The sequence below is a fragment of the Aptenodytes forsteri genome, unplaced genomic scaffold (assembly GCF_000699145.1).
Source record: "Aptenodytes forsteri isolate BGI_AS27 unplaced genomic scaffold, ASM69914v1 Scaffold215, whole genome shotgun sequence".
Lineage (NCBI taxonomy): Eukaryota > Metazoa > Chordata > Aves > Sphenisciformes > Spheniscidae > Aptenodytes > Aptenodytes forsteri.
Window position 1 is genome coordinate 158,736 of NW_008795910.1, and position 21,742 is coordinate 180,477.

Here is a 21,742-nt window from a genome sequence, read left to right on the forward strand (position 1 = left end):
GCCCCCAGCCACTGGCAGTGGGGACAGGCAGCAGGGACCTCTTCGTCCCCAAGCAGGGACACTCCTCCCCTGCTGTGACACCTGCCGATGAAGACAACCCAAAGTGGGATCTCATTTTGGGGTGCTAAAGGCAGAAGGCAGCTTCGTGCCCACCCTAACCGCGCTGCAGAGCGTTTCTTTTAGCTCCTCGGGAAGGTGGCTAACACTGATATCAGTTCTGATAGCACGATTACACTGTATTTCTTATAAACTTGCTCCTTCCCGGAGAGTCCTGTGAGTTGCAACTAATTCAGCACTGCCACATCCAGCGACCGTGTGAGTGCGGGCTGTACCTTGGAGACAAGGCTGGCCCGGTATGCTGCCAGGGCTTTCAGGTACTCCTTCTTCGCGGCTTCTGTTTTCCTCTTGTATGCCTGAAAGGACCAAGCAATGGATAATAATTAATAAAGCAGAATAGGGTGCTGCTGGGCTCGGCTGCACCCTGCAAAAACGTGGGCATGAAAAACTCATTTCTGCTGGAGAGGAATTTACCCCAAATCAAGCAACTAAAGCCCCTGGATGGGACCACACTGGGATTTTTGGAGGCTTCGCAGGCCAGAGCGGTCTGCGTGCCTAGGCACGTATTTATGCACGTCTGCTGTAAAAGACATAGCCTGATTTTAAAGGGTGAACTCTATGAAATCACTTCCCGACAGGAACCGGGGGAGAGTGTGATCCAGGCTCTTGGAAGAGCAAGACAAAGGCCAAAATCCCCAAATGACAGGACTAGCTTAAAAACCGGTGAGACATTCAGAAATCCTAAACTACTCATTCGTTTTCTTGGCTTTCCTGTTATTAAGCCTTTAGAGTTCAACACTCTCCAGCTCTTCTCCGCAGTCCTGATAGCTGGGAAGTCCTTTCTCAGCATAGAAAAGCTGAGATTTTTGCCAAATCTTACGGCTCTGGGAGCTGGGGCTTGCAGGGAAACAGCAAGTATCAGGAGAGTTTGCTACCCCAAGAAGAGGAAAAAAAAAAAAAAGCTCTGTAAGAGTGAATTATTGTTTATTCTTCCTTCTCTCCCCTGTAATGAGACATGTTTCATGATCGTTTCACAATGCTGGTCCCCTTTCTGCCCAGAGTTTGGTCCTCCACGTATGTAAAAATAACGGCGTAATCCAGCCAGTCTCAAGCAGCATGTGAGTCCCCACGGGGTTAAACAGATTAAACTGAGCAAGTGAGAAGAATATTTTAAAATGGAATAAAAACTTCAGCAAAAAGGCAGAAACTCCCGAGAAAAATACCCATCAGTCCTTTTCTCTGCTGGAAACTCAAAGCCCTCCTCGAGCGGCGCACCGAAAGTTGATTTCAATTAGAACAGATTTGCATACATTTAATTCTGCTTTAAAAACGATGACTGCATTCAACAATCAAGATGCTGAAGCCTAGTGGGAATATTTAGCTCGTTTCCCCTGAAAATTTCCATGGCCACGGCAGCACCCCAGGCTCCCTTCTAACATGGACCTCCAAAGGAAAAATAACCTTCCAGCAGTTAAACTATCCAGTTATCTGAATTTCAGTTTAAAGTCAGTACAATAAATTCTATTAAAAATGGTTTGAAAACCTTATTTTCATTGCTAAATGAGAGCGATTCCTGTAATGAAACGTTTTGACTTGACACACTGGAGGTCTCAGACGGTAATTTTCTGAAATGGAGCGTTTTCCTAAGTTTGTCTTTGGCTTTATGGTATTCAGGAAGTATTATATTTGCTCCATTCAGAACAAAATTACATTTCAAAATGTCAGCCTGAAGAAGAGTTTGCCCGTGAAAAGCAACTATTTCTTCAAACTGTATCAGTTCCCCTAATAAAAGCTATTACCTCTCCCTACAGTCCTCACCTCACTTATGTCCGTAGCCTATCGCAGCGACACCAGCGCTACCGCTACAGCATTTACTGTAAAGCAGAAATGCGGGGCGTCCACCAGCTCTGCTGCTAACAGACGCTCTTAAATGCGGTACCTGATGCCTCCACAGCAATGAAATATGAATTCCTGTGTCTCAGGCTGCTGTAACAGTGGCCATAGCTGGGTGCTGATGTACTGAAAACATGTTTTTTTCTTCCCGCTGTAACAGCAAAATACCAAGAGCGTTTTTGCTTTTTTTAAAATCTGGGACAGTGGGAAATCAAAGTATGCACAGCTACGTGGAGACGAATTCGATTATTAGGAAGACTTGTCTGGAGAAAAACCTGCAATTTATGGACAGTGAGAGGGCAGGTAAATGAGACTTCCTTAACCTAAATGCAAATAAATTAATAACCAATAAATTCTATGCCTATCTTCATCTCCATCGCTTGTTTTTTCTGCTCCACCCGTTTTTTTTCCCCACTCTTCATCTGTCCTTGTCTTTTTTAGGCAGTGCTGTGCCTCACTCGTATTTGGAAAGTGCTGCTGGGTGGTGTCTGATGCAGCAAGACTGGGAAGCGGCAGCTGAGCAGCGCGTCCTCCCGAAGGGAGAGGGGGATCGCTCCGAGGAGGACCCTCCGTGCTGCTCAGGCCAGCCCCTGCTCCAGCCCTGCCCACGAGCAGGGCTACAGAGAAGGGTAAGAGGGCGAGCCCAGGCGGTGTTTCCTCTGATGCTTCTCTGATGCTCTCTCCAGATCTGGAAGGTTCCTGGTGGTTTATTTGGTTTGTGACCATAGAACCACAGAGTGGTTTAGGTTGGAAGGGACCTTCAAAGATCATCTAGTTCCAGCCCCCCTGCCATGGGCAGGGACATGATCCACTAGATCAGGTTGCTCAAAGCCCCGTCCAACCTGACCTTGAACATTTCCAATGATGGGGCATCCACAACTTCTCTGGGCAACCTGTGCCAGTGTCTCAACACCCTCATTGTAAAAAAACATCCCTAAGGGTCTCCTGCCGGGACTTCTGTAGTCCTGCCCTGCACGTGGGGGGCTTTCTGCACCCACACAGTGCTCCGTCGAGGACACTGAGCAGCGAAACCACAGCCTGCTGCTGGGGAAACACCGCGCTGACATGGGAAGAGCGGATCCGAACAAAACTCCTCACGAATCCTCTGTGTAAAGGCAGCTCTAGTGCAGTATTTATAACCTTTAAAATTTTAATTTAAACATTGACAAAACCATGTTACTTTCTAATTAAATCCCATTTTCTCCCAGGGATTTTAATTTCAAAGTAATTTATCAGATTTAAAGATCCTCAAAACATTTTGCACGTTTTTCTTTCTAACCTGCCATGCCCGCTGATTTATTTTCCTTATTCGTTAAGCAGGAAGATTCATTAGTCATTGAGTGAGTGGTTGAGTTGGGGGGGCGAGCAAAAATGGTTAGTGATTATGAAAACAAAAAATCTGAGCTGTAAGAAGCATATGTTGGGATCGTAATCCTGACACCTCTGTGTCTCAGCAAAGCAGCTAGTAATTGTACCGTAATGAAATGTTCTTGTTTGATAACCAGTTAATTAGAGAAGACGATTATTCCAAACCCCGCTGACGCCCACGAATGGCTCTGTGTCGCGCAGGCACTGAATGACAGCCAGAGCTGGCCTGTCTGGCCCGCCTGCTTTAGCAGAAACGCTGCTTCCCAAACTTGGGGAATGATGAAAAGAACCCAAACTCTCCCCCAAAAATCCAGGGGTCCACTGATCCCAAGTGAAAAGGTCTCTGCTGCAATCCGAGATGGGAGTTTGGGGCATTTTGCTTCAAAAAAGAGATAAGACCATCAGGAGAGAAGGGATGAAAAGGGCAGCAAAGGTCTCCAGGAGGAGGGCTGAAGGACTCAGTTTATTTAGCTAGGAGAGAAGACCAAGAGGAGCCAAGGCCTCCAAATGTGATGCAGCAAAGGAGGCGCTGAATGATCCTCTGCATCTCTACTGCAGATAGGAAAAGAGGCAATAGCCTTAATTTGTAACAAGGGAAATGTTGGCTAAGCAAGAGGAAAGCGTTCCTAACAGTAAGGATAATTAAGCACGGGAAGAGATTGCCTGGGGAGATGTGTAATCTCCACCACTGAAGGTTTAAGAACAGATTAGGCACACATCCATGAAGAATGGCTTAAGTAGAGATGATCCTGACTTCAGGCAGCAGTATGGTCTGGTTGACTCTTAAGTCTCTCCTTGCCCTCCTTTCTATGATTCCGTGACTGGGTTTGTTTTCCCCCAAATGTATAAATTTGGATTTTATTCTGCTTGTAGATCTGGAGGGTTTTTCTTGTAACTATTATACACTTCCCTTCAAGATATCTCTTGGGATCATCATAACTTATGGCTTATTCATAAGATGACTCGAAAGTACTTCCTCCCTGCACGGCGGTGTCTGCCACACCACCCTTCTCTTTGCATACGGCCTCCACACAGCCATCGGAAATGCATATAGCAAACACGGCCACGTCATCCTTATTCCTTCCCAGCTCTTCCTCACCTCCTCACACCCTCCTCTGTATCCCTCATCCCTTCTTGGGGAAGACTTATTCTGTCCCTCCCCCCATTAAAACCAATTAACCCAAGCTATGTTTACTGTGTAAATAGCACATCTCCTTCGGACTAATACCTATAGTCTGGATTCCTAAGTCCTGAGGTCAACAAGCTTGGACATGGGAGGCACCTGTCAATGATGCCCATCACGAGGTTGCTGGTTAAGCAGTGCTCCAATTCCCCCAGGCTCTCCCAGCTATGGCACGGGAGCTGTTGAGCATCTGACATCCCTGAGGACACCTACATAATTTGCACGGTTTCAGGAGAGCTCCTCCTTTACCCTGGTGGAGACACAGTGTTGTGAAGCAGTCCTTTGGAGAATGAATGGATAAACCCATAATCAAGTAGCAATTACCATTGATTAAAGGATCCTGAAAGATTCCTGCTTTCCTTTGCCTTGACTTCATGGTGCCACCTGGATGTAAGTCATCTATCACTCCATGTGAGGGCACAAGTGTGTTCCCAGGACAACCAACAGGAGACTCCAAATGAAACAGAGGAGGAGGGTGACAAATCCAACCCCTGACCTCCAATGAAAAGCACACAACATTCATCTTCCACACTTCTGATCTTGCTCTCCAAGAAGAGAAGTCACACTCTTGGAGCTGCTTTTAGGAGCAGTTCTGACCCTTCACATCTTCCCTATCATTATCCTGGTCTCCATCAGACCTCTCTTGAAACCTTGTTTGGGATCGGTGCTTTCATCCTTCTCCGGTACATGGCGTTCCTGGACACTCAGAAGATGCTTAAACCTCCTTCCAGGCCAAGGCAACCGGTTGGACCCTTCCAGTCCCTCACTGCCAGGGCTTTGGGGCAGCAGTAGGAAACTGCAACCAGCGGTGGCTCCACCACTGACAATGGCTCTGTACAATGCTGGAAGTGGGCAGTTTGATGGCCACGCTGCCAGGCAGCACCTGCTGCATGCGGTTCCCATGGGATCTCTCCCCTGTGATGGCTCTGCCGTAATACAGCTTTACAGCTGGCCTGAGATGCCTTTGTCCCACCGCAGATATAGGCAGTGTCCTGTCACCAGGTGATGTATCAGGTTCAATGAGCAGATGGATCTGATTAGATGGGTGATCTATTAATTTCTGCTGAGCGAGTAATTTTTGTGCTGGGTAATTTATCCCCGGAGTGTGAACGCTGTGCTGTTCTCCAGGCTGTGCATTTGTATGGGAAAATCACGTATGCATTTGGCCATGGAGTCCCTTAGCATTACGAAACTGGTCCTGGTGAAGCAGGGCTATCGCAAGCAAGAACTCATCTCCGGTACCTTTGTGTCCCTAGTGAGTCCCCAAGACTCATAAACTCAACTGGAAACGCTGATTTTGTCCGACTTGTCTTCTGCTCACTTAGGATGGGAAGCCGTGGTTTAGCCTGAGGTTCACTCAGCAGATTGCTCGGGAACTTCTTGATGCCTCTGCTCTGGGTTTCCAGGGTCTAGGGAAAGACCGACCCAATGCTTTGAATTTGTTGCTGGATTTCCTAATGAAAAGAAGCAGGTTCCAGAGACATCTGCAGCTGCCAGCTTGGCAGTGTTCCCCATGCTCCATCATCACCAGGCTCCAAACCAACGTCCTTTTCCCCCAAAATACAGCGGACAACGGGAAGGTGCTCAGAGAGGGAACAAGAGAACATGGCAGAGAACAGCAAATCCCACCGGTGACTTCTCAGTATGCTCCGGAGAGTTTCCAGGCTTCCTGGAGGATTCATCACGTCACGGAGGACAGCCACCCAGGGCTGGGTGTCACCTGCTCTTGAGCAGAGATGGCCCACAGCAGTGCTGGTGGCCCCGTGGAAGGAGGGGAGGGGGCTGCAGCCCTGCTGGGTGGCACGAGCTGGGACCAGGCTGTGAGCACTACGTCCATGCCAGGAAAAGATCCTTCCTAGTGAATTAGCAGAGTTTGCTCCAATCTAGTGCTCAAATTCTTCTAATTTCTGTCAAATCAGGCAGCCCTTTTAAACCTCACTGGATAACGCTGCAAACGCTGGTCTGTATCTGCTCATGAAAAAAGTAACACCGAGGCATGGAATTCTGCAAGTCTGGAGCAGGGACCTGGAGCTGCAGGCGGATTACTACGACAGGTACCCCATTTGATGATAATGGCTGAATTAGCATTTCACTCTCCACCAAAGTCTAAGCTATCTCTACAGGAACAGCTGCTAAACTATTTGCAAAGTTCAAAGAGTATGTATTAATATTTTTTTTCCCCCAAGTCACATTCTTCAGATTCCCATGTAAGCTTCTTAGAAAGGGCCATGCCAGCTGTTGAAGAATGAAGATTACAACATCCTGCTAATGCAGTGCTGGAGATATTTAAAGGTATTGTTATTTATTACTGTTACGCACGCATGGCCACACTGGAAGGGGTTAAAATGGGGAAGAAAACGGCGCTTTGCTGAACAGGTGTCCTTGAGCAGTACCCAAGGACACGGAGATTGCTAATCCTGTATTCCACAGCATGATCAAATCACCAGGCAACAGATATAAATAAAAAAAGGCAGGAAATAAGGAAATTTAGATACAAGTGTGTCAGAGGGAAAATGAAGATTCATTGTGAAGAGGCTGAGAAGAGAAGAAGAAGGAACAAAATGACAAAGGCACAAATGATAAACCAGTAAGAACGAAAGAAAGGTGTGTGGGGGGGAAGCCTCTCTGTGAAATACATGTCTGTGACAGCAGCAGCCAAATCAAAGATGCTCCTAGATTATATGGTTTCTTGCATAATATGCATTCTGGTTCCCGCTCGGTGTTTGTCTTTCAGCTAGTGCACAGGGAAAAAACCGTATCCGAAATGGGACGTGAGCAACCTTTATTTTGCTTGTTTCATCAGAAGGAGAAAGCAAATTTGCTTTGTGGGAGCAGCAGCACCTGCTCAATGGCAAATAAATAGCTACAGCTTTGATATTACAGTGCATATAATCATTAGCAGCACAAATGGCAGAGGATTAACCCTCTGTGTGCCGGCCTGAGCTACCTGGCGAAGGGGTGGCATCTCACTTCTGCCTCAGAAATGCTCCACGTAGCATCTGTGGGGCGAGCGCAGCTGGAGCAGGGCTGAGGCTCTGCCTGCCTGGAGGGTGGCACAGGACCACCCTTCCTAGCCCGAGGCACTGGCTGTGTGGCACCGGCAGCATGGCTACAAGCCACCGGCACTGGGCTTTCCTCGTCCCTTCGGCACTGGCATGGCAGCCACCCCACGCTCTACATAACTCCTCTGGGCGTGATAGAGCTAGGAGGGATGGATGGACACGTCTGCAGGCACAGCGGGGCATGTGGCGGGGGCTGCTGACACATGGTGGGGGATCACAAGTCCAAAATGCCCTGGCTGAGGTTGGGTTTATCGGCCAGCTTGCTTTTAACCCCCTCCCTGGTTGCTCCCTGCCTGTTCTGCCTGCTGTTCTCCCACAAGGCAGGAACCAAAACACACCCAGGGCTGGGGAAATGCTGTGCCCATTGGAAAGTGGAAAATAAGGTTTGTAATCCTCATCTGAAGCAGAAACTAACAGTGATATAAATGACTGCTTAATAACTGCATGGTGGGGCTGGGGTCCGCACATCGGCCCTCTGGAGACGTGATGCCCCAGCCCCACCCTGAACATTGCAGGCTGTGAGGGACTCCAGCCCAAAATCACATCCTCCAGCCTGAAATCCACCCTCTTTTCTCAGGCCAGGAAGAAGGGAAGCTTTCTTTAACTAAAACCTTGGACCTAATTGAGCAAGAACGTCCAGATTTGACCTCTTGCTTGCCTACTTCGCCATCGCTGTGTTGGTTCTTCCCCAGCTTGTCTTCTGCACTGCTTTCTTCAGTGAGGATATGAAGATATTCAAAACCACTGTTGTCACTAGAGCTAGAAGCAGTGCACCTCCCTCTTCCACCTTTCCACCCCTGTCCAGAGCACGATGCTCCTGCCCTGCAATGAGCCGAACCATGGTCCAGTGCAGCCACGTGGCAGTCTGGACTCCCAGGTCCCAGCAGGATTTTGGCCAGTGATGGCATCACCACATAGCTGTCCTGCTCGGTCACCGTCCCCTCCTGAGATGTGCCAAGAGAGTGCTTGGCATGGGCTGCTTGCCTTCATCGTGAATGCATGCATCATGTCCTGCAGTCCTCAGGAGAAAGGCACTTGTTTTCAAGTATTAAAGACAATTTGTTAATACTTTTTTTTCCTTTTTCCTTTTTTCCTTTCCATTGCATTGCCTTATGAATCTAAACAAACTTGACTGGAGATGCTGGCAGGGAAAGCAAACAGGAACTAAATAAACTCTCTTCCAGCCAAACACTTCAAGAGTGAACGTGCCCCATCGCACAAACCAGCAATACAGTGCCAGAGCCAAAGATAAATAGCGTCCCTCCAGCCGGAGTCCCGGGCAGGGAGGTAGCTGTCGTGGGAGAAAAGTATACAGCTGGAGACAAAGCCAGGAAGTTAATATTTAAGCATTCAGACAAGGAACAAATGACTTAATTAAATCAATTACAGAGGGAGAAATGGAGCCACTTAGAAAGCGTGTGTAAAGAGATGGCAAAGCTGCTACTATCTCATAAAAGAGAAGAAGGGAGAGTTAGCAGGGAAGATAAACGGACTGGTCTAATCCCTGCCGTTAATTAAGAGCCGAGCATTTGCACTGCGCTGAGTCAGGGTCGCTCCAGCACTTCCATTATATAAACCACATTTGTAGCCGAGCTCAGTGCCCAATCTACAGAGATATTTGTAACCAGATAGAGTAAGGGAGAGGCAGACCGAGATGTTGGGAGGGATGAAAGCAGGAGAAAGGGGTGACATAAAAGCTTTTCCATGCTCCTGAACCTCCCACACCTTGCACCAATAGCCCAAACCCAGCCCCTGCCCTGCAGCTCCCTGGGCAGCAGGGCTGGGGCCAACCTGCTGCACAAGGAGGGGACCTTCTTCCCTTCTTCAGCACGAGAAACTCCTGCGTGATTCCCCCAATCAGTCCAAAGAGGAGAAAAGGGAGGATCATGAAAACATCAAAGCAACACTTCGCACAGTACGGAGACTCCAAATGGATCAGCAAAAGGGCTTTCATCCCAGCAAATGCCTTGCTCTTATTCCTGACTTGGTGCGGGGTGGAAAGCAAGGCTATTTCCTAGCATGACTTCCATTTAAATGATTTTTTTTCCTCCCTGCTGCTCCCTCCGAAAACGTAGCTGCTTCAAATGCTGGCCATGGACACCCAACGGGAGACGGAGTCAGCCTGAAGTTGGCAGCCAGGCTCTAGGAGAAGGGCTCACTCACGGGAGGATTGTCAGTTAAAGCATGTTTGGGTTCAGAGACACATCACACACAGTGTCAGATCTTGCTCTGCCTGATAAAAAGACATACTTGCTACAGAAAGTGTTCCCTGGGGTTTTCTCAATAGGCAACAAGCAATTACAGGCTTTTGTAACTGACTCAACATCAACAAAACAGTTAAAGTAGGACCTAGAAGTCTGTGTGAAGCAGACTGAAAGTGGTTGACAGCTTTGGGGCAGGAAGGTTTCCTCTGCGAGGCCACTTCAGACGTCTCCTTCCTAAGCTTTTAAAGCCTTAATGTTAGATTTGAGGCCAGCGATGTAGACAGTTAATAGTTTTTAGCCAGTTTGCCGTCACTCCTTGTAAGCAAATAAGCAAATACAAACCCATCTCCCATCTAAGGCTGTAAAAACCCCATGTCAGGGAAAGGCCACTGACGTTTTTGCAAAATATGATCTTATCAAGAATAATTAGTTGTCATAAAAATTTGCTCTTCCCCATGTAACAAGAGCGATTTTTCTAAAAAAGGGGCAGAGGCAAAGCAAACCTAGCGCATCCTTCTGCAGCCCCATCCCTGCCCTGCCTGCACCATGGGTCAGACCTTCCTCGGGGCATGCGGGTGGCAAAGACCTGTGTGCAGGGCACCCCAAGGAGGTGTCCAAGGGCCAGGTCACATCACCGCCACACCGGCTCGGGGCTGGGAGCGCGGAATGCAAACCACTCGAGCATCGCTTCGAGTGGCAGTGGATACTTCAGCACTGCTCCTGAAAATAGCCTCTCTGTGTATGCACCTTTCTGTGCATACACTTCAGCCTGTTTAAGCCCCTGGCCATGTTCCTGACATGCCTGGGGAGACTCTGATACTCTGTACCATGGAAAAACACATTTCAACAGTTGAAAGAAAAAAAAAAAGAGATCACTAACTCACTTGTTTTTGTTCTTCTCCCAGACTGTCCCACATTGATGCAACAATTTTCGATACGTCTCCGAAGGTGGCATTGGGGTTTTGCCCTTTGATGGCTGCTTGCGTGTCTCTGAAAAACAGGGCGTAGGCTGACACAGGCTTCTGGGGCTCATTGGGATCCTTCTTTTTCTTCTTCTTTTGGCTTTTGGGCTTTTTGCCCAGGTCTGTTGATGGTCTTTTCTCTCCAGTAACCTGTAAAACCAAGAGATGTCGCTTAGTGGTCAGCTGGGAGTAGTCCGATACGAGTCCCTGCTACAGCTTCTTAGCAAAGGTGACAAGAGAGGGCACAGGCAGAGAAGGGCTCCCAGTGTGGCGAGGAGGGCAGCAGCTCTGGGGGTCTCTTTGGCCCCCAGGAGCCTCCAGGATCATTACACAAACTGCTGGTGGGTGCCTCCTCACAGCCTGGTTCACAGCTTGGGTTCACCCCTTGCTGCTCCAGTGGTCCCTGTTCCAAAGCTGGGGCTTTCCAGACACTCATCCTCAGTCACCCCGCTTCCCCCTCCTCCTCCCCAACATCACAAGCTCACTCTCTCCTTGATCCTCTTCTGAGACCTCTCCAAACACCTTGCTTCTCAGCCAGATCCCTTTAGCAGCCCATGAATTTTTCCAAACTCAGCTTCCACATGGTTTCTGATTTCCAGCCCAATAACGCCTCTCTGCAAGTTGCTTCTGACTTTTCTCGCCCGCATGTGTGCCAGCGGCTCAGCCTCCCCGCTCCCAAGGCAAGAGGGTCGTGAGCACCGACCAAGCAGCACCAGCATCACGTTAGCCATCACACTGGGGCCATCCAAAATTTGTTTCACCCTGCTAACAGTTATATACCCCTATCCAGGAAAAATATCCAGGAATTATTTAAATCTTATGCATTAAATGCTTTGCATGCACCGCTCACTCTTTATGACCGGGCCGGGTGCAGCCGGATGACTAGGTCTGGCTGTATCCACACTCGGTGCCCTGTGGGTGGTTGAACCAAGGGGAGCAGGACACAGGCAACAGTAGTTGGACTTTGTGGATGCTCAGCATGAGACGCTGCCACCAGGCTGGGAAGTAAAACAGCAAGGTGGAAACAGGGATGTTTCCAGTGAAGGTAGCACAGAAAGAAGATCCTATGGCTGAGCCTCCACCGGGATGCCCTGGGCAGCGCGTTGAATATATGGGACCGCAGAAGCCTCTGTGTGATGGTGTGCAAAGGAAAAGACCCCTGGAAAGTACCTGGACACACACCAAAGCTCTCAACGCATTAACTGTGGTCAGTGAAAGCTTGCACCACAGGGAAGCACCATTATCCTTATTTTATAGTGGAGGAAAAACTAAATACACCAGTGGTTAAACACAGCAGAGAATAAAACCGCTGCCAGCTGGCTGCTGCAGTCTGGATCTCTGCATCCTCGAGGGCAAACAGGGCACCAGCATCTCTGCCTGCAGACCCACTGTGCTCAGGCAGCAAGTGCTCAGCCACCACTTGACTTCGGCAGTCCCGGCTCTACCAGGTGCACGGGGTAATTATATTACTTAGAAAGTTGCCCAGTCTGCCACTTAGAGGTCTAAAAAAACTAAAAAAAAAAAATCAATCGACACAGGTCTAAACACCAAGCCGCTGCAAAAACTGTGCCTCCTGGTGAGTGCTGGGAGCAAAAGGCCTTTTCTCCTGATGGATTCACTGATTTGACTGCGTGCTTGGAAGCGCCGGGATTTAAGAGGCTTCACTTCAGCTGGCACAGGCCAGGCACGGGGAAGAAAGGGCAGCAGCACTCCTGTCCTCCGCTCAGCAGCTCTTGACTGGTCATTAAGTTCAGTATCAGCGCAGTGACATTTGTCAAACAGACAGTGACCATTAGTGAATGAGCAAAGAGACCAAAAAAAATTGCATTTAATTTAAAATTGCCCAATTGGGCTTGAATGGGAGGCCTGGAGGTGAAAGGCCAGCTTATTAGGAGAAAAAAAAATGCATGACAGGGCTTCAGCCCATTAGCAAGTGAGATGGTATTTTAACTAACTGTAATCCTGTTTGATTCACTTAAGTGCCGCGGGGGGGACCAGCTCTCCTCACAGCCATTGACCAAGCGAAGGAGCCGGGAACAGGCACAATGCAACCACAGCCACGACGACAGTTTTACAGTTGGTACTGCTTAGGCAGCACCAAAGAACAAATGGTATTTATGGAAAACAGACGCTGCCTGCAAGGCTGCCTGGAGCCGGCAGTTCCCAGGAGGGAACAGAGCAGATCAGGACTTCGCCTGGTTTTGCTGGGGTTTATCGGGTGTGACGCAGCGCGGGATGAAACAACAGCCCAGCCCTGGACTGCACAAGATGCTTGAACAACCTAAGCCATGTTCAGGGCTAAGGCAAGCCCCGGCGAGCCAGCGCCTCGCTGCCCCAGAGCAACTGCATCCCCCAAGGGGTGAGCCACGGTCAAACCGACCGTGAAGGCTCGTGCAGCGGGACGAAGTGCGTGGTCACCAGCCCCCATGTGGACCTGCTCTGGAGAGGCAGGTCTCCTTCCTCCATCAAATACATCGCTCCTGTTCCATCTGTCTTGCTGGGTAGTTTACAGGGCTGAAAATGAGGGGGCATGCCTTTAGGATTAGGAAAAATTCAGATCTCTGCAATTTGTCATAATTTGGACATCTCCAAATTCTTCCTACTCCCACAGGCATCCCTGGCTCAATGAAAACAGAAGATCCAACCCCAAAGCCGAGTCCTCCCCAGTGACTCCTGCGGCCCAGGACGGCCGGGAGAAAAGCTGGGTGATGCTGAAAGAGGCAGAGCACGAGAATCTGGTGTGTAACTAAGCTGAAACTCATTTTCTGCTGACGTGAAAGATTTCACCTCCCAGGTAACTGCCTGGAGCTGTGTGACACGGGCTCTGGGAGATGGCAGACCATGGGGTCCAGCGGCACAACCCATCCCACAGTGTCCCCCAAACGTGGAATTGCAGAGTTTGAGAAACTCCATCTATTTTCAATCACGTGTGTCCCTTCTTTCTACAGTTTTATTCCACTGAAGCTCAGTTTTTGCATCCACGTGTGCACTCTGCTTTGAAATGTGCCAGTCCGAAGTGAAAGCTGCCGACGGATGAAAAACTACAGGATTGATGGGAATACATTTGCCTGGATTTCATAGAATTATAGAATCATTTAGGTTGGAAAAGACCTTTAAGATTTCCATGGAAAGGGAAAGGTTTTTGCTCAGTCCTAGTGTTTTCCTAGTTTTCTGGTCTCTGCACTGTTTGCTGCTCTGGTTATACATTCAAATCCTGACACAACCATCTATTTTTAGGGGACAAGGTTACAATACCAGTGCTTCTGGTGTCATCCTTGGATCACCACCTTCCAGGAGAAGGTTTTCCACTAAAGGCTTTAATCAAAGTCCCCCAGGGAGCCCAGTGTTTGACCTGCAGGCATGGAGACCCACCAGGTATTGAGGCAGAAACCCTGCAGTTGCTGCAATTTGTCCTCAGTAACTAACAGACAGAAGACTCACAGAACACAGCATGTGGAGTTTGCTTTGCTGGTGCATTTTGAGAAAGATGGGCAACAACCAAGATGTCCCCAAAACCCTAGGAAATCCTTGGGTTTCTGGATGCCGTGCTCACCAGCAGTTGCGTTGGCTGTAGAGGCAGACTCTGTGCCACTAAGACATTGCTGACTACCTAAAACACTGCCCGGGCAAACTAAAAGGCAGAAGACTCTTCCTCTTTTGATTTCTGTTTCTTTTCCTTAGCAAGCCATGTCCGGTGAGCTCAGTTAAATCCCACCCTGCGTTACTTTCCCTCCCTGTTTTAGTCTCCTCTACCTGCCACCAGAAATCCAATTTTGCACCCAAGCATTTGCGGAACCTTATCCCTGAACCTGCTTTGCTTATCAAAACCCTCACTGGAGGAAACTGCAGCTTGATGGACCTGGTAAACCGTGGAGAGAAAAGCTCATCCCTCATTGCCAAACTTGCTGCATGCACAACCCAAGCATGGGTGCTAGCCTGCCTTGCTGTACCTCACCCTAGGTGGGAAACAATCTCCCCATCCTTGGGAAAGTCTCCCACTATATATATATATTAAAAAAAAAAAAAAACCACAAGTCTGTGCTCTTATTTCACGCAATTTATCCTTCACTGAAAAACATCATCTGCTGTTCTCTCGCTGCCTGTTAAAACAGGCGTGACTGCACGTACCTTATAATGCGACTCTGTCTCCTCTTCCTGAGTAGAACTGGAGGGAGATGGTGTAGCAGACTTACTTCCCGGGGGCGATGGGGAACCATGGGTAACACCGCTCCGCATCCCCATCTGAGAAATCAGCTGTGACTGGCTGAGAGCGCTCATGGGGCCGGCTAACATCCCAGGGCGATTGATCAGGGGCACTTGACGGTTGGACTCATAGGACGTGGCGTCCGAGTGGACCATCTCCTGGATCTGAGTTAGGAGAATATCACTTTGTAATTAAAAAAGGTATTTATTTATTTATCATACTGTCAAGTAACTTTACGAAGAACTCTTATCGACTGATCTAAAATTATTCTACACAGCCAGTAAAGTCTTCCTCGTGCCCCCTTCCAAACAAGCCAAGAGCAAGAAACGAGTACCGTGCACCCGGGGCTCTGCTCCTGCCATCGTCCTGCCCACGGGGACTACAGAGAGGTGCTAAATTGTGTTTGTACATAGGTCTGTGTGTCCAGGAGGTGCCCCTGCCTGCCTCAGGGACCAGTGGTGTCTGGTACCTCTCAGGGTCTGAAAGAAAAGTTCAGAAATGATCAATTTTTGGCCAATGACTGGGAGAAGCGAGGGCATTGCAATGCCCCAGGCATTTCTGGGGCCAAGCCTTGCTGCTGCACACTGAGCACTGGCACGTGTTGTGCCGGGGTATTTGGGGCCCATGGCTGACAGCCCAGCCCTGGTACATCAGCAATGCAGCGTTACAGGCCGTAGATCCCAAACATGCTCTTTCTGAGCAATACCTGGTGTTGACATTTAGTAACTGCATAGCTGAAGAAACATCTGCTTGTCTGAGTTTATGAAGGTACCACAACCAACCCTTCTGCATCACCTGTATGGATGTTGGGTCGCTAGTGCTACTGGGGTTAAACCTAGAAGTAGTAAGCACAAAAGCAGTCAGTGGAAGCTCCAGGTCCCCGCTCCCACCACGTCGGTCTACCCAAAGATGTGACACTACCATCAAGCCAGAGGTTTGTACAGCCCCAAGCCCCAGCGGCAGCGAGCACCACGGCATGCCCTGAGACGGCCCCTAACGCGTGGGGGCAAGCTCTGCTGGTGGCCACCACCTCATTACAACTCCTCCAGGAGACGACTCTTCTGATTTTCAATATTGTAATAGTTCCAATCCCACTCAAAATGAATGTAGCAGAAAGAAAAAAAGTCCAGACAAGGGCAAAGAAAATTATTGGCTGCCTGTTAAGATTTTCCAGCGAGGGAAGGGACCAGAAGCAATGCATGTGTGTGCACGCGTAAGAGATGAGAGAGGTGGCTACGTGATAGTTGTCCCCCAAAATAAAGAGTTTCCTAACACCTATTTATCTGTTCTCATAACACGAGAGCAAGGGGACATCTGATGGGACTGAAAGGCGACTAATCACACACGGCTGCAGGGACACACGGACACAGCGCAGGCCATCGGCACAGGCGCTGCCTCCCGAGGCTGCTGAGCCCAACAGCCTTGAAAGATTTGAAAGAAAAATGAAACATATACATATGGCTAATAAGAAATGTCGAATGCTACATTAGACAAAACAAAAATAGCTTGTGGAGCATATATCCCCTCGTGTCATGGCGTAAACCAAAGTTCAAGTGGTTGGGTCAGGCACAAGCAGCAACAACCCCCTGTCCTGGCCAAGGAGGGAAGACGAGATGAGATGGGGACAAACCCGGCCACGCTGTAGGTGCATGGAAGGTTTTGGGGCTGCCCTGCTGTCTGCTGAGCCAAGACCCCATTTCCAGTTTGTACCATTTTCCCTGAAAACCCCATTTTCACCCCAGGATCCATCCCTGCCCGGCCACCCCCCCGGCAGCAAGGCTCAGCCCCACCACAGCCCCTGCAGGCAGAGTCAAGCTGCCTCCTGCCGCACAGCCTCATCCAGCCACGGAGGAAGCCAGTGGGAGGGAAAGCAAACCCTGCCTGAAACATTTTCCAGACTTTTTCCCTTTTATATTAATCTGATTAATGTTAACATGGGTTTAAAGACCCAGGCTTTATTTATTAACAATCTTCATTTCCGATAAGCCCGCTGAGGTGCAATCTCTCATTACCAGGGGAGGCTTGCCAACTCCATTAGCAGCACATATAGAAAGAAACCCAGGGAAGACCTGCAAGGGCTTGGTAGGCTTCAGAGGAAATAAATCCAAACGCAAAACCAGATTTACTCCTGCAGGTCAGGAATCAAGAGCTTTACACAACACCCAACAGCATGTTCTGCTCTCTTTCGGATTCTCCATCAGTAGAGAAGTGTGTGTCAGGGGAACAGATTTTCCTAGATCTGCCCTTTTTCTGTATTAATTAGAAAGTGAAGAGATTTAACTCGCAGGAAGAAAATAATGTCTTGCATTTCAACAGCACGAGGAGTCTGACCGAGGCTGACTTAGAGACCAGGCTGAATTGCGGTCCTCGGCTTTGGTGGTTGCAAGGAAACACCAGCTTACAGAGGCAGCAGGGTTGGCTTTGCTCCTTTTTCACGGAGCTGTGAAAACTCACTGCTGCTTGAACCATGGCAAGTTTTATGTGCCCTTAAAAGCTGCCTTATTGCAGAGGTCTGGCCTCTCCTTGCCACACGCTGCTGCGTGGAAAATCCGGGCCAAAAAGACATCGAGGACATGCACGCTGCAGCCAAGCAAGATGGGGATGGACAATGGGCTCGGGCAGCACAGGAGGCATCAGAGAGGCAATTTTTGCATTTTCAATTGAATTTGCAAATGTCGAGGGAATGGCCAGGGGTGAGACAGGCAGCGACGGGGAGCCTGCAAGGAGGGGAGGCAGGTCAGCACCCATCTGCCGCACGAGCGGCAAGCTCCTTCCCAAATTCCAGTGAAAAGGTACATTTGTCTTGGATTTTGTCAGTTTAATCCAGACCTTTCATGTTGGAGAAGATCTGCCAGCTGCTAAGGAAAAGAATAATTTATTGTCCTTATTTTAAATTCAAATGAAGAAAAAGTTTAGAAGACGGGTGTTTTAGAAATGGGGAAGGCTATGAAACGTGGCTTAAAAATTTTTAAAATTTAAAATAGCTCGTTCACATTTGCGGCATGGCAGTCTCGGGTAAATACTGTATTAAGACAATTTTTTTGAAACTTTTATTATGTGGCCAGTAGACCACAACGGCTCCGTTTATCCATTAAATATGTAATCATACACTTTTTCTTTACAGTGCATGTTATTTATGCATCAGAGCAGAACAAGTCCAGGAGGGCAATTATGGATATGGGACACGTGCTGCAAATGCTTATGAAAATTTGTAGGAAAAAACAGAAACCTGAGCCCTGGCTCACAGAATCCATGCAGAAGCCTCCTGCTGACAGCAACCCAACCACAGCCCTCTCTTAAAAAGTGGAGATACTGGCATTTTTCCTGGGACATCCCCCCCCGGCAAGGATATCTTAGCCCGGAGGCCTCCTCCCAAGCAGCTGCCTGTTTCTTTATATCATTAAAAATTGGTGTTTTTACTGAAAACCTTTGCTGAATATTGCTGGTTCTGACCCCCTCCCTCCCTCTCCCACGCCTCCACCTCTTCCCACCCTGGCCAGGAGGTTTTGCAGAAGGACATGTGCCACTACGCTCCCCACGTGCAACCCTGCTGACCGCTGTCTGGAGGGGCAGGATCTGGCACTCTGTCATTGCTTGCCACTCACTAAATTTCTCTCCACTTCCCTTTTTAAAAAAAAAAAAACAAACAGTTTTGGAACAACACGCCAGGTTGCCACCTCCCCATAGCCCCTGCCTGCGGCTCCTGACGTCCTCAGGACCGGAGAGGGCGAGCGGTGAAAAAGCCATTTGTGTTCTCCAAATGTAAAATGTTTGGGGTGAAAATGAAGGCGAGTGACTTGGGTGCAGCCCCAGCGCTTCTGCCGTGGGCTGTGGGCCTTTGGGCGACAACGGCCTTCCCCCCTGGGGAAAGGGTTAGTCTTGCTTTCTGCTGCGAGACCCTGCAGACACTGAGCTATTTTTGGGGCCTTAGCTGTGCACCCAAAGTAGCTAATACCACCCCCTCCAAGAAAGACCCAAGGAAAGAGAAACCCAGGAGCAGGATTCAGAGATGCTCCCCTGCAGCAAACTGCCTAATTAGGCAAGTAAATGATGAATGAAATTGCGATGATGGCAAACCAAAGTGAGAGAAGGTAACGAATGCAACGTTCCCCCTGCGAAAGCAAACAACCTCTTCTCCGGCGGCACACCAGTCCTGCGGGATGCAACTCCTGCCGCGGGCTCACTGGGGCTGCACCCATGCCTTTCCCCTCCGTGAAGCACTCAGCATCCCCGCAGAGCCCGACGGAAGCACACGTGTAATTAAATAACCGCCCTGCAAACGTGATTAGCTCCGTCACCAGGAGGGGCGGCTCCAAGAGCCAGGTCAGAGCCTGTCTCCATCCCGGGCATTCAGCGCAACAAGCTCGCCGCAAGGTGCTGCAAAAGGCTCAGGACGTGTTTGCAGCCTCCGCTGAAAAGATGTTTTGCATCTCAGAGGAAACATGAGTGAAATGTGATGTAGTCATAGCTAAAGTAATTAAGTGCATCTTACTTAGCAGATTCCCAAAGGCTGTGCTAACTCAAAGACAGCTTTTTTTCCACAATATTTCAATTTTTGTAATGAATATGCATATCAGGCCTATAAATGCTCCAGCTAATCCTAAGAAGGAGAGAAAAATAGGCTGACAAATGGCACATGCTCCACGCTCCTTGTTTCTGGGGAGAAGGGTAATCCAGTGCGAGTGACAAAACGCTGGGAGGAAGAGCCTGGCTCGGGACCTGGGCGGTCTGCAAGCAAAGATAATGTTTCGAAACATGTCAAGTGGAGCTTCAAGTTAACTGCACCCCAAAATTCATATGTAAAAGGCAGCTCTTTCCAGCAATGAGGGCTACGGCACTAGCCAGCAGACCTGGAGCTTTGGTCCCAGGCTCAGGCAGGGGTGGTTGCTGTTGTTGAATGTCCCCTCCTGCAAAATCCTAATTTCCAACTGAAGCCTTGAGACAGGTCCCACCCCCGTAACCACCTTCTGCCTTTGCTTCGCATGGGATTTTTCTCCTCCTCCTCCCGCTTTCCTTGGTCTCGGCCACACCTTGAAGATACCACCATGTTTTGGTGGCAGAAGTACAAATTCAGAGGTTCTGTTATTCCCCCCCAGCATGTTTTGCCCTTGCTGCATACATGGCTGGGCTGCGATCCCGGGCGGGATCTGTGCTGAAGCGCTCGCAGATGTTACCCAGCAGGAAAGGAAGAAATTTGGCTGGAGCTTGCCGTACGGTGTTGGCTGACCCCTGCTGCACCGCTGCTCCCCAAGATAGAGCCACAAAAAGCAGGACGTGTAAAAGTTCATAGAATCAGAATCATAGAATCATTAAGGTTGGAAAAGACCTCTAAGAACATCGAGTCCAACCGTCAACCCACCACCACCATGCCCACTAAACCATGTCCCTAAGCACCTCATCTACACGTCTTTTAAATACTTCCAGGGATGCGAACTCCACCACTTCCCTGGCCAGCCTCTTCCAATGTTTAACCACTCTTTCAGTAAAGACATTTTTCCTCACGTCCAATCTAAACCTCCCCTGGCGCAACTTGAGGCTGTTTCCTCTCGTCCTATCGCTTGTTACTTGGGAGAAGAGACCGACACCCACCTCGCTACAACCTCCTTTCAGGGAGTTGTAGAGAGCGATGAGGTCTCCCCTCAGCCTCCTTTTCTCCAGGCTAAAAAACCCCAGTGCCCGCAGCCGCTCCTCATCAGACTTGTTCTCCAGACCCCCCACCAGCCTCGTTGCCCTTCTCTGGACACGCTCCAGCACCTCGATGTCCTTCTTGTAGTGAGGGGCCCAAAACTGAACACAGTATTCGAGGTGCGGCCTCACCAGTGCCGAGTACAGGGGCACGATCACTTCCCTACTCCTGCTGGCAACACTATTTCTGATACAGGCCAGGATGCCATTGGCCTTCTTGGCCGCCTGGGCACACTGCCGGCTCATGTTCAGCCGGCTGTCGACCAACACCCCCAGGTCCTTTTCCGCCAGGCAGCTTTCCAGCCACTCTTCCCCAAGCCTGTAGCGCTGCATGGGGTTGTTGTGGCCGAAGTGCAGGACCCGGCACTTGGCCTTGTTGAACCTCATACAATTGGCCTGGGCCCATCGATCCAGCCTGTCCAGGTCCCTCTGCAGAGCCTTCCTACCCTCGAGCAGATCAACACTCCCGCCCAACTTGGTGTCGTCTGCAAACGTACTGAGGGAGCACTCGATCCCCTCATCCAGATCATTGATAAAGATATTGAACAAGACCGGCCCCAGTACTGAGCCCTGGGGAACACCGCTCGTGACCGGCCGCCAACTGGATTGAACTCCATTCACCACAACTCTCTGGGCCCGGCCGTCCAGCCAGTTTTTGACCCAGCGCAGAGTCCACCTGTCTAAGCCGTGAGCCGCCAGCTTCTCTAGGAGAATGCTGTGGGAGACGGTGTCAAAGGCCTTGCTGAAGGCCAGGTAGACCACATCCACAGCCTTTCCCTCATCCACTAGGCGGGTCACCTGGTCATAGAAGGAGATCAGGTTGGTCAAGCAGGACCTGCCCTTCATGAACCCGTGCTGGCTGGGCCTGATCCCCTGGTTGTCCCGCTCATGCCTTGTGAGCGCCCTCAAGATGAACCGCTCCATAATCTTCCCCGGCACCGAGGTCAGGTTGACAGGCCTGAAGATGGCCAAGACCAGTGGGAGCAGGCAGACGGTGCAGCCTCAGCCCAGGGGCATTGCCCCACGCACCGGGGAGACCAGCACATGGGCACCACCAGGCTTCCCTGTGGAGAAGGGCTTGGGGGTACTGGTGGATGAAAAGCTGGACATGAGCCAGCAATGTG

The 21,742-nt window shown here is 49.6% G+C and overlaps 1 protein-coding gene across 1 annotated transcript in view; it reads right to left on the reverse strand.

Annotated features, from left to right (window-relative positions):
* The window catches only part of TOX2 (TOX high mobility group box family member 2), a 141,325-nt gene that overhangs the window by 10,722 nt on the left and 108,861 nt on the right, over window positions 1-21,742 (reverse strand). The window contains exons 4-6 of the mRNA XM_009284581.2: window positions 14,858-15,097; window positions 10,652-10,879; window positions 333-413 (exon numbers count right to left, since the gene is read on the reverse strand). Of these exons, the coding sequence (XP_009282856.1) occupies window positions 333-413; window positions 10,652-10,879; window positions 14,858-15,097 (549 nt within the window). The remainder of the gene's footprint in view (window positions 1-332; window positions 414-10,651; window positions 10,880-14,857; window positions 15,098-21,742) is intronic.